Genomic DNA, 14,001 nt, shown 5'->3' with positions numbered 1-14,001 from the left:
TTTCAACAACTATTTCTGTTTGTAAAAATGTGTTACAATCCCATCTCTTTTAAAAAAAAATATGTAATTGCTAAAATAACACATGTTGAATATTTTGCTTGTCAACTACAACTTTAATAAAGAAATGATTCCTTTGCAAGGTTTCATCAGGTTTACAGCACCTTTTAATTATCTATATACTTCATAAGTTTATGTATAAAATCTTGTCAAGATCCATTTACTGTATTGCGTGCAACATATAAGTTTGCTAGGACATGTCTAATATCCTCTAATGATTTTGCATACAAATAAATGGCAGTATCCCTTGACCAGGGAATGTTCAGACAATGTATGAATAATATCAGGCATCGCATCAAAGTTACAAAGGTAAAATGGCAGGTTTCCCACATTTTGAAACCAGACGGAAGCATATAGGTTTTGTGGGATCAGTAGTCTCTATTTAGTTTCCATTTTATAGAAACCACATCGTGGTTTAAAGGGAGGTTCCCAAAACTGACACAATCAACCTGTCGTTCCCCCTAAGTTTTCCAAGAAAGGAAACCTTGGAAACATGCATTAATGGTTTCTTAATAGATTCCTGACTGGGAAACAGTGGAACTATAGTTTTGCGATGTTTCTAAGATGTTGAAACTTTGGAAATATGCATTTACTGAATCTTCCACATAGTTTTCATTTTCGAAAACACCTATGTTCTGGTTTAGACATGCATGTATTTTCACGATGATAAACATTTTGAAAACCTGTTTCAAAAGACTTGACTCTGATTTCTGATTTCCCGATCATAAAACTGTTAGTGTAGTTCTGTGCAATAAAATTGAATATTCTGTGACCATAAATCCAAATTTATTGTAAAATGATATATGATATATTTGTCTTTTTTTTAAATCCAAAACACAAGATGAAAATTGATGCCACGTATGACAGCCCATGGCGAAGGTTAATGTTTCTCAAATGCAAGTCAAACTCCAAAGTCAAGGTACACAGATCAAATTGCTGGTACCCAAGGGAAGGATTTGTTACAAAGAAAACGTGTGAAATATGAAAGTCTTAAAACACATCTGAAGTTTGAATTTGTTAGGATTGCCTGGTTGAAATGGCATCCCACAATGTTTGTAATTTTTTATGCCACGGCCAATACTCGCCACAATAGATGAGAATAAATCTATTTTGCAATTTGTATTATTTTGTTCTCTGTATAAATACTGCAAATTCAAATTATTTTTTTTAATTTCGTTCTGGCTTCCGTAGATATTGCCTTAAAAAATCAAGGAGGATAATGTGGATAAAGGAACACAAAAAATTCTGATTTAATATCAAACACACATTAATTCGCACTTAGGCAGACAAATTTAATTCAATACAATTGCGAAATTCTTTATTCTTTTTTACTACTAGAAAAAATGCAAATTAGTAAAGGATGTTTATACTGCATTCTAAAATTATTAAAAATAAAGACATATTTAACCATAGTAAACTATGAGGATGGAAATAAATTCAAGTTTCATTCAGCCATTTTTTTCTGAAAGTGAAAACGTTGTTTTTGATTTATAACAGTTAATTGAATTACATATACTAATGTAGTTATTTAACAGGGTCTTATTGTGGTGTTTCGTTGGATTTTTTAAAAAAGTAAAACACCTACATAACCATATGCATGGGCGCAGACATTTTGGACACTCAAAGTTGTGCAGAGAAGAAAATGCTACCTGGCACATGAGTGGTCATTAAGAGAAAAGACTTGTTATGTATTTGAGAAGTGAAATAAAGGTGATAAAAATCTCAAGGTTTAGGCTTCTTTGAGATATATAGGAGTAACAGGTAAAAATTTGAAGGAAGGGGTGCACTTTTGTTAGAGATTTTCATTTGGTGCTGAACGCACTAGTTGTAAACAAATGGAATTTGAAAGCAAAACTGCCGCGGCACGGTATATTTTTTCTGGTATGTTTTGTTTTGCAAGATTGAACTTTCACGGCAAGAAAGTCATTTGCCCAAAATTGAATATATGAATCAGTGACAGTGGCTCAACTTTGTATGGAAGTCTATGGGAAAACATTTGGTGGTGTTTGTCCTCAGTATCCGAGATATCGAACTTCAACTGTATTTCAAATATATATAATACAGCTATAAGTAACAGGGAGTAGATGATAGAATCTACGTTATGATATTAGGCAACGGGTAGATTATTCGAAAATAATATTTCAGAAAAAGACTAATGTTTTGAGTAACTCAAAAGACATCACAATTTGAGGATATGTATTGCTAATTTAAATGTTAAAGAACTAAAAACAGACAACAAAACTAAATTAAAAAAAAACAGAGAAAATAAAAAAAGAAGAAAAAATAGAAAGTAAATATAAGAGGGAAAAAGACAACAACAAACAAAACAATCAAAAGGAAAAAAGTTTGACATATATCCTATGCCACGCAAAAAAAAAAAAAAAAAAAAAAAAAAAAAAAAAAAAAAAAAAGTCGCATTGGTTTTTCGTTATTTTTTTTTAAAAACATTCATGTTAGCTTCACTGTGTTAGGTACCAACATCCTTTAGAAATTATTGATTTTTTAAAATTTGATTTTATGACAAAACAGAAAGATAGTCATGTTTTCGATGTTTTATGCACTAGTGAAGCAATAGAACACTTGCTTTTTTTCACTGAGGCACATAGAAATTGGAGTGTATTTTGCAACGCGCTTCTCAAGATAATTGACGTGCGTCAACATTTAGTTCAAGATATCTCTATTATTAGAGATTGTTCTTTCTGACGTATCCGTATAAGTATCCGCATCCGCATCGAGGTGAGAGAGGCATCTCGATCCCGATGTCTAAACTATTTACTATAATTTCCATTGTTATTTGTTTGGTTTTAAAGCAGCCCCATCCATTTAATAATAGCATATGGTATTTTTTCTAATAAAAAATGTATTAACCTGCTGTAAACGTCTATCATTTCGCTGGAAAATGTTTAAGAAATAGATAATGAAATTAAATAAATTTGTATTTGTTTTCATTATATTGTTTAAAACTTTGATTGCAATTTTGTTTAAAAACATTTATCGGGATCCCCCTCTCTCCCTCTTAACATCAGGACATTTTATTGATTGATTCTGTAATTAACATTAGATGACATGAAAGTTACCCCCCCCCCCCCCCCCCACTCACACACTAAAATGCAAAAGATTTGATATCCACACAATCAATAAAACCTTGTAGCCGTTTTCTAAAGAGAATTTGCTTCCAGACCCTTACCAGTATATGCTTAAAAATGCCAGTTCACCCCCCCCCCCCGGGAACACACCCAAATTTTCATAGCGTCTGTTGACTTTCTTCATTCTTTTTTCAATGAACTATTTGACAAATACCTGTATGTCTTCCCTTCCCCTCCCCAGCTGAAATTGCTACTTTCGTGCCTATTCTCATACGGCTTGATTTTGCTTTATATTTTGTCCTTTCAGCAGTATTAACTTGAAAAGACTTCATGGCGACAAAAAAACATGGCGACAAAAAAATAGGTAATGAAATGAAAATGCAATTGTTAAATTTGATTTTTCCTTTTAGTTCTCTTGTTGTCGTACATGCGTATTATATATAATTCATGGATTGATATAGAAACTGTTTCATAATAGGGTATTCATTATTTTAACTCTCTTTTTAATAAGAAAGAAAAGAACTTTAGGCTAAAAAATTCCAAAACAATAGATTTATCTATTTCTTCTATGCTACCTTGTCCATCCAGCTGAGTTTTTATTTATTTATTTATTTTTTAATTTTATTTATTTATGCATTTTAGCCCAGATCGGGACAAGTGTGAGTCAATTCAACACGCAGTTTATAGAATTGAAGAGAAGAGGCTGCTTCAACGTAGCAGAGAAATAAAAAACACAGTATAAAGGATAAAATTTATACAAAACATTTAATTGATGAAATATCAGCATTTTTTTTTTTTAGAGTTTTGATCCCGCTTGTACACAAAGAATTACAGTAGTCTTAATTTCAATAAATAAATCATTAAGTAAACTTTAGTCAACATGTATATAAAGTAATGTATAAGACATAAATAAAAAAAATCTCCGTTTATCTCCTTTTATCGACAATTGTTAATTCATCCCCGATAAAAACTGCGTGTAATTGCATCACTTTCGGAAATAGTTGTCCTTTCTCAAGCTCTCTGGAATTTCGGATACGGCTATCACCTAACAATTTAGGGAATTTAGAGTCTTCAAACCATCCCAATTGCCAGCTTTCCAAAGCTTTTCTGGAGAACTATGTCCATCATATATAATCAAATGATATACAGAATGTTAATAATGATAAAAAAGAAAATGAGGATGGAAATTTTCAGTGACCCCCCCCCCCCCACACACACACACAAACGTACACACAGAGTATACAGTATGGTCAAATTAATCTTTCACAGTTAATGTATCCGTAATTATTTTTGTGGAAAAGAGGAACTTAAAACTTAATATCCATACCCCCCCCCCCACACACACACACACATACATATATACCCAGTAATAGGTTTTTTTAAAAGTTTGATTAATTTCTTCACATTTTTATTGTCAAATTTTGCTAAGGTGACTTGTCATTTTTTGGTTTCTCCCTGCCTCGGCCCAGCTTCCCCCTTCTCCACTTTGTTAATCAATTTTAAGTGTCTGCTTGATGTATACAAACTTATACTCATCTAGAATGTTTGATCTCTGACACCTCGTACAGTTAAACTTTGTTAACTCAAATCCTTGGATATATCGAAGTTTTAATTGGTCCAATCAAGTTGCATGAGATAACGAGCGTTGACTGTATGCATTATGGGGAATATGTCTTGTACTGGTAAAGGTTACTTCGAGAATGAAACAATAATATATCCTGATATTGAGAGAGAGAGAGGGGGGGGGGAGTCCCTTTTTAACCTTTTTTTTAATTTTTAAACAATTTAATAAAAATATACATACTTTTTTACTAATTTTATTTTTTTTTAAAATCCTTCCATAAAATGATAGGTGTGAAAAGCAACTTGATACGTTTTATTAGAAATATAACAGTAACTACATGTATATATCTTATTTTCCAATGAATGAGGTTAAAATCAAAGACACGATGGAAATGGTACCCAACGGTTAAATCATCGGGATCGAGATGCCTCTCATACCCCGATACGGATACGGATACGTATACGGATACGTCAGAAAGAACAATCTCTATTAGAAACTTAAGAACTAAAGCTATATGTAGCCATCAACAAACCTTTTCAAGATATGTCATTTGCATTATATATGCTCTATATTGTAGTATAAATACATTTTATTTTCGAAGTAAATGCTAGTCCTGATCGAAAACATTTCTGAGATTTTACGCTATTTAGATTGTCAGTTTATCAATATGTATATTATTTTACAATGTATGCTATAAAATGCATAACGAATCTATCTCCATACTGAAATTTTTACTCTCGGTTCTTCAATAATTTTTAAATTATAATAATAATAAAATAGTTTTGCCCTAAATATACACACTCATGTAGTCGACTTAAAATGAATATGTCAACAACTATTCACGTACTAAGCATGGATGAGAACAACCCAGTCAAATTTGAATAAAATAATGCACACATACTTGTTTTCTATCTAAATATCTTACAAAGAGATAAGTGAAGACTTCTAAATTATTCATATTCAACTGAGGAGAGATTTTGCACTTTAAATACATAATAAACAAATACTACTGTTAACTTAGCATTCACAAAATTGAAAAAAAAAAAAAAAAAAAAAAAAAAAAAAAACAATTGTCACACACAAGTACTCTTAAGATATTTTGCATGAGGATGCAAATATAAAATATCTTGTAGTCTCCAAAGTTTGATTTTATAATAGCGTATTGTCATATTTTATTTTTTCACTTACTGTAATAAAATCATCCTTTGTAAGCAATTTTACAACGTCATTTGAAGATTTTGTGCTGTGTATATGCTGAATACTTCAGCCTCTGTGGAAAAAAAAATGATTGAGAAGTATCAAGAAATCGTTCACGAAACATGTCAAAGAACATGCTTCGTGATTTAATACTTCAGTTTTTGCAAAATTCTAATGGTAGTTTTGATGGTTCGTGACTCTAGCCCCAGGCGTGCGGATTTTTTATGTTGACACGCAAAACAGCTAGGGCAGATGATGATGAAAAATGTTGAATTATGATTGATATGTTTAAATGCTATATTCTAAAAACTATCCATCATGTGATGTCTATAAATATGAAATCTTTAACGAAAGTTAAATTAACGTCTTGGAGTGTTCGATTTTGAAGAATGTCTCCCAAAATTTGGCAGTTATTTTTTGTGATGATTAGTTCCTTCGCGGGACAAATTTGTATGAGTACGTATTTGTTTTATATTTAAACAAAAAGACATGAAGGAACATTATCTATCAAAATTTAAATTAATTGCTGTAGAAATACATTTTTCTGTGTGGTGTTATTTTTCGCAGAAATTTGTCTCAGCGTATCTGAGGAACATTTAAGAAATATACTGGCACTCTGTGAAATATCTCCTATTTTCTTCCGCTTATTCAACGGATACTGTGAACAGCGGAATTATGATCCCGTAGAAAAAAGTACGTTGACAGTATCTTCAACTTCTTTTTATTTAATATGCACGACATAAAAATGCAAATTCATTAAAAAGAAAACATGTAAGTTGATTTCCTTTCTTCGATCTGAAACCTGTTACCTTTTGCACGATTTAAATCTGCTTATGGCATTTTAAATGGAACTTCAATTTGATTAAATGATAACAATGTTTTAATTAACATTTAATATATATAAATAGTAAATTATATTCAATATGAGTTTGATAAAATGTTTAATTTAATAGATCGCTTGCTGTTTATTTCATATAAATGTAATCAAATGTTTTCCGATACTTTTTCTTCAAGAAATATTTCACATATAAACTATGCTAATGAAATGTCAATATTTCATATGTGTTGAGTCAAAAAAGATGAAAATGTTAATTCATTATACTCGTGCATGAAAATACCATGTAAATGCTAGAAAACTCTTGACTAATTCGTTAAATCTATACATGATAGAAATTTACATATCAGTGATAGAAATTTATTTATATACCAGGATACACGAGTAGCTATATGTAAATTAATGTACATTAATTATTGTATAATTGATATTAATGCCATTTTATGTTTGATCGCTGGAACAGCCGCTGCTCAGGAAATCTTTACAGGTGGCTTTCTTATCGGTGTTTACTGATTGATTAACAACAATGGTTTTCATAAGAAATGAAGGAGATAATATTCAGTGGATGCAAACATATGTGTTTTACAGCATATGGCTTGCAGATATGGGTATAATGTGGTTACTTACACATTGACATGAAAACTTTTTTCACTTGATTTCCTTTAGATCCCATAACGACCTGTGAAACAGGGTGGGTCTCATTCCAAAGGAGTTGTTATTATTTTTCAACATCCAAAGGTACATTCAAGGAAGCAATGGTTAGATCATTATTAAACTTTAATTTTTTTTTCCATTTTTTTCTTTTTTTTCTTTTTTTTTTCTTTTTTTTTGTTGGGGGGAAGAAGAATACTTTTGCTCCCAGTCCAGGTGAAATGGTCAACCAAATATTTTAATCGATTGAATACCCCCCCCCCCCCTGCACATTTAAATTGAAACAAAATAAACAAACATATTTTTAACATAATAATAATAATAAAATAAAACCATTGTAACTTTTCTAGCAAAAAAGTAAACTGTGGTTATCAAAGTTATTCTTACTTTGAATATCAAATTGTAATGTTCTTTTTTTTTCCAAGCATAAAATGAAAATAGATGATACCGATTATAAATATTACTTGTATATTTACATGTTTCTGAGTAAAGTTCCATAGTAATTCAAAGTATCTATAACAAAAACTATAGTTAACTATATTTTATTTTGTTAGGATGTGACTTTAGCTACACTTGAGTTAAAATGCTTGAGAGAACGTGTGTATTACCTTATTTGTATTTAAGAAAAATGTTTTAAACCGTACTTTGTGACGCGGGAATTTAATCCATGAGGAGTGTTCAACTCAGTCAAAGGGAATTTTTTTGTACAATTTCAATGCAAAGATTTTACACTGAATCAAAATGTCACTTTTTTGTTAAAAAAAAGCAGGCATTATATTCTAACTGTAAAAAGTAATGCAATTTATTTTTGAAGGAAGGTCTCCTTTTTCAGAAGTTCTCGATAGCATGTCTAAAATTGCTACGTTAAACTCAACCCTCTAAAATAGATTAAAAGTTTCAAAAAATATTGATCGAACGTATTTATAATCTAATGCCATTTTTACATTATTGATTGCATGCTATAGGTGTTTTTTCTTACCTTTTTCAGTTGGCATGTTACCAGATGGGCGCAGAATTATTGGAACTTCAACATGCCAAGGAAGAGGAATGGTTTGATCTCCAGAACCGGTTACGAAGTAATATCTTGAAAATTTAAAGTATTTTTACACTGTTTTTACAATTACCGCTTAAATATACAGAGAAAATAATGAAGAAATAGTTAAGCATAAATTTTTTATTCAAGTTCTGTTTAATATATATAAAAAGATGAGACATATTTTGTTTGTAATTTGTGTGATTTTTTTATCTAAATAGCATACTCTTAAAAGTAAAGGATTGATCATTCATGAAGGTTAAAATGTAATTTTTAAGATGAAATGACAGAGGTCTGGCTTGGTGCTAGCGATATCAAAGAAGAAGGGAAGTTTGTGTATGTTTCCAATGCTGAGAAAATTTACTACGCTCAGTGGGTAAGAAGACGACCAGATAACATTGGAAAAAATGAGCACTGTCTTACCTATGACGTGGCTTTAAAGGGAATGAATGATGCAAAATGTGATAGCAGATTTAACTATGCATGTAATGAGCAGAGGAAAAATGAATGAAATTGCATTATTATATTTTTATGTGTTTTGTCATAATGTCAATAATGTATTAATGTCATGTGAAGTGAAAAAAAAAAAAAAGAATTGTTTTAATGGTTCTGATAGGATAAAATTTACATATATCTTATTGTGAGATATATATACAAACTCCTTTTCTTTTTTAATTTTCATAGTTGTTTTATTTTCTATCAAACCCTTTTTACTAGCAAAAGCTGCTTTGCAGAGACACAAAATGCACAGGTTCTATTGAATATTTCTAAAGTAAACCAAAGATTGCCATAGCACTATAACGTTACCGAAACCAATCAAAAAGTTACACTCTCTCTAAAAGAATATATAATCCCTCTCATTAAAGATCAATAATTAATCTAATAATAAATATTGATCTGATCGGAACCAGTTTGTTTGTATGATATTACAATGGAGTTTATAAACATTTTAAAATTACTACTCTTTTAACGTAAATACGATGATTAAGACACCCGAGGAGTATAGTATTTCCCTAGCCCGAAAGGTGGATAACTCATTGCATTGACTGAAAAAAACAATGTTTAATTTTATTATACGTTTCAATGATTAAATTGAAAAAGAAAAAAAATTGTTAAGCAACCCATGTCATCCTACTTGTTTCCATTTGCCAAGGTTCTAACCACATGCAATGAGAGAAACGTGGTTTAAATAAACAGAAACAGGTGTACTAATTTGGATTTTTTTTATTTAATAATTTAGAAAATGTAGAAAAATAAATGTCAGGCACGTAGGATCGATTTTAAAGAGGAAGACATAATAAGGAAAAAAAGGGGGATTTACTTATCTATTAATTAACTATACATTGTATATTGCAAACAAAAGTAAAGATGCAGGCCAAGCATATTTGACCTCAAATCAAGTACAACTTCCATAAAAGCCCAGAAAAAAAGTAGAGGAATTGAGTCAAATAAAAAAAAAAAATACTTGATCAGATGTTCATATTTCGTTCCTAAAGTGCGCTTGATCCGTGTGATTTATACATGTACATGTACCACATTTGATTTTCTGGATGTTCTCCTTTGCCAGAGGAATCACAAATATTGTCCGAAGAAGAAACATAAAATCTGTTCACTTTATAGGTTGGAAATTAACTCGCAATGTAACTATTCGCTATATTCACAATGTTAATAAATCCATGAATTCAAGAAACAGTGAATAAGCTTTAAATCATATTTGAGTCAAGCTTCCAGTAGGTATATATGTATATAACATAGTCATTTCAGTAATTGTACCTTTCATTTAATTATTTTAATTACCACGTTTCCCTAAACTTCCAATCTACAGATAATGTTAAATGGTCGTTTAAATAGCCAACGCTAGTTGTTTCATGAAAACACCTGTGGAAGGTGTTGATTACTCGTGCGTACCTAACATCACCTCGGGTACTTTTCACTTAATTTTATCGACGTTTTGAGTAACCCCTTTTTTTCTTTGAATTTTATTTATTCAAATGACTGTGAAACTTCCTTTAATTAGCAAATATCCAGTTTGTCCAAACAATACCTTCTATTTCCATTACTGGAACTCTTGAAATTAGAGGCGCGTTTGGTCGTCTGACTGGGACAACAATGACGTAGCGGAGAATACAAAACATGCCGATCTCAGTTCATTTTGAATGTTAAATGTATTTGTCATTCCGGTTAAAGAATAGAAGATTAAATAGGCATATTAGGCATATGTGAGATTGCAAAAGCTCAGAATTTATCATCCATTGATAAACATTACAGGAATGTACATTGTATTCAGAGACGAACCGTCAACACTAAGTCTTGTCAACAATTTCCTGTGGTGAAAAAAGTGATGTTGTGTTTACTTCTGTCAAGTCCACAACAATACTGTGTCTCAATTGCATGTTTGTTAGGTGTATTTTTCATCGACATTCAACATACTGTTTACATGTTGTTACAATTGTCCCTGAAATCCCGCGAGATTTGTACATTTCCTGACTTATCACAAAAGAGCGCACTAAGAACTATAACTCTTCTATGGTGGAAATAGAACGTATTGCCAAAAAAATTACTTTCTTCCAACGCACGAGTGTATTCATTTCGTCCGAGGGAAGAACTTACTTGTCTTGACAAATATCTTGTTCGTCCGCACATATCTTATTCGGCAGGAAAATGGGAATATTTATGTCTTGGCGTCACCAACCACCTACAATTGCATAATATTTTGATTCATAAAAGTTATGTCTCTCCTGATTTTAGTTGTCAAAATTTTACAAACTATGATCATAGTCAGAGCATACTGTAACGTACTGAATAAGTTAGGGTACATAAGCACCATATTCAGTCGATAGTGAAATATAACTTCATAAATTCACGCAAGAAATTGTGATGAAAAAGACGAATCTGAATTATCCCGTTTGTCATATAGGTTAGTTCATAGTTGGCCAAAAGCGTCTATAATCAGTAAAATATCATAATTAGAAACAGTTGATAAAGAGATATTAAGATTACGAAGTTTTAACCAATAGCCACTAAGATGTCTGTGCGATTTTTACTGAGTACTGAAAACAATTAGAAACACATGTTATGATGTTATGCTATGTTCAACCACCTCTTTGAATCACTCTATTGGGCTGGGGGTCAATTTTGAACTGGGTCAATTTCATATAGGTTGAACAACTAGTAATTGACCCCTTGTGTTTTTTCCTACATTTTGTCTACGGCCGGGGTTCATTTTGGTCATTTTTCGATGTAAAAAAAAAATGACCCCGAACATTTTTATGAGGGTCTTTATTCGTATCCATAAAGAGGTTTCAACTTCCGGTGACTTGCATATGAGTTTTTAATCGACATCATAAGAACGTACAATTTCTGACAATATTTATATAGAAATACACTAATTTCATATAAATGACTAGAGATAGATCAGATCATATGTAATTTGTATGAATTCAATTCAAAAATCAAAATACAAATCTGTTTTGTGTAACATCTACACGAATAAAACTTTTAATACAATATAAGAGAATGGAAAGCAGAGCAAGCTCATACTCCCTGGAAATACTATATACACAATATCTTGTAAAACGAGAAACTATGGCGCATTACTAATTTTAGCACCTTTGGCGCAAGGGTCCCTGAGCGCTAAAATTTATTGTGCGCTAAGGGATTTCTAAATATTAAACTTTTTTGTGTTCAAATCAATTACTTAAGTACATGTAAACCAGAACGCGCGATTACGTTATGTCGTAGGGTAGCTGTATTTTTTGTAATACACATTCGCACTGGTAAACTGTAGGATCGATCAAGAAAGTTCTGCCAAATCATGAATTAATCAGTTAATTAAACTATTGTTAGTTGTTACCCGCTACTTATCATTAGCACCTTCAAAGTTGGGCTTCTCGGCGTGTCAATCATCTATCGCCTCGAGGTGAAAATGCGATCAAGCATGGCGATAGACCTTGCAGACAATACCTGATTATGTTTACCTGTTATCCAAGTATCTTTTTTCGATCCATGCATGGTTTTAAGAACAAACTCGTCAGGTTTTCTTTTAATAAAAAAAATTAAAATCGACATTGTGCCGCGTCCATGTGATGTCAACACCACGGAAAAATGAACGAATGTTTACCTGTGTATGTGATTTAGAAATCAATGCTATTGTGTTTGCGTGCTTGAATGACCACAAAATCAAATACGGGCTTGGATAAAAAAAAGTATTACATTTTTTGATGACAAGCGCTAAATTTATTTGCGCCAAAGCATTCCCACTTGCATTTGCTCTAAAATACGTATGCGCCAAATTTTCTGGTATATATATATATATATATATATATATATATATATATATATATATATATATATATATATATATATATATAGACTACGTTTTATCAATTACCAATAGTTAATTCCATTTATATGTCAACTCGAAATATATATATATATATATTTATTATATATTTGTTATATAATACAGGATTTTTGCATCCCTGATATGAACACAGGCACGCGCCCTGTATTACACACCCTGTATCAGCACCCTTTATTTCACCCTTTATCACACCCTTTATTACACCTTTCCGTAACATCTCTGTATTTTTCATTCGGAGTACCTCAGATCTTTTCTATTTCTTTCCAAAGTTTATTCAAATTGTAATTCTATTTCATCAGACATATTATGTTATTCAAAATAATTATTTGTTTGATTTATAATAATTTCATTTCGTATCGCTGAATGCATTTATTTGCCTTTAAAAAGATTGAGAAACGAAAATTCAACAAAAACAGAACACATTCAATTATTAAAAATTCAGTAAATAATTTACAAGTTTATATATGATTTTAAGGACACTGTTTTCAAATATATAATAAAAACAACAATACAAGACAAAATCTGTGTCACACCCCATATCAACCCTCGACCAATATCAGCCCTCTGGCCTTCGGCCCTCGGGCTGATACTGGAGTCTCGGGTTGATATGGGGTGTGATACAGATTTTGCCATGTATTATTCTCTCTCTCTCTCTCTCTCTCTCTCTCTCTCTCTCTCTCTCTCTCTCTATATATATATATATATATATATATATATATATATATATATATCCCGGTGAACTCGAAATATAAGATAACGCAGAGTCTGCCAAATTAATCTCTTTCATATTGGATGTTTTACGGAATATAGATGATAAGGGCAAACTAATAACTAAACTGTTTGACAAAAGAGATGATTTCAGTTTTCTATTGTTACCGTTTCTTAGTTATTTTTGTTTGTTTGTTGTTTAACGTCCCTTCTGAGAATTTTCACTCACATTGATATACCATCACTTGCCGGTGCAGGGCTGCAAATTTAGACTTGTACTCTGCACTTACGGCCTTTAAGCAGTTAGGGAGCTTTTTCGTACCAGCACCTACTGCGACACGGGGACTCGGTTCTAATTTATGTACTAATATTTTACTTTCATCTGCAAAAGGTGTTTGTGTATCCCAACATATTCGATACTCAAGATTATGCCCTTAAAACGACCAACTTTTAAGCCGAAGCAGGCTGCTAACAAATATCTTGATATTAAAGGGATTTCAACCTCGT

At 31.4% G+C, this 14,001-nt stretch overlaps 1 protein-coding gene across 1 annotated transcript; it reads left to right on the top strand.

Moving 5' to 3' along the window:
* The first annotated feature begins 7,402 nt into the window (after window positions 1-7,402).
* LOC133174602 (CD209 antigen-like) lies at window positions 7,403-8,934 on the top strand. The gene is made up of 3 exons (XM_061309703.1): window positions 7,403-7,497; window positions 8,379-8,466; window positions 8,702-8,934. Exons 1-3 carry the CDS (start codon window positions 7,495-7,497, stop codon window positions 8,932-8,934), a joined length of 324 nt encoding a protein of 107 aa, XP_061165687.1. The 5' UTR covers window positions 7,403-7,494.
* Window positions 8,935-14,001: the final 5,067 nt, after the last annotated feature.

This window comes from Saccostrea echinata, unplaced genomic scaffold, assembly GCF_033153115.1.
Source record: "Saccostrea echinata isolate AGI-Se365-2 ecotype Australia unplaced genomic scaffold, CSIRO_AGI_Sech_v1 ptg000058l, whole genome shotgun sequence".
Lineage (NCBI taxonomy): Eukaryota > Metazoa > Mollusca > Bivalvia > Ostreida > Ostreidae > Saccostrea > Saccostrea echinata.
Note: the sequence above shows the minus strand (reverse complement) of the source record. Positions and strands in the feature narration are given on the sequence as shown.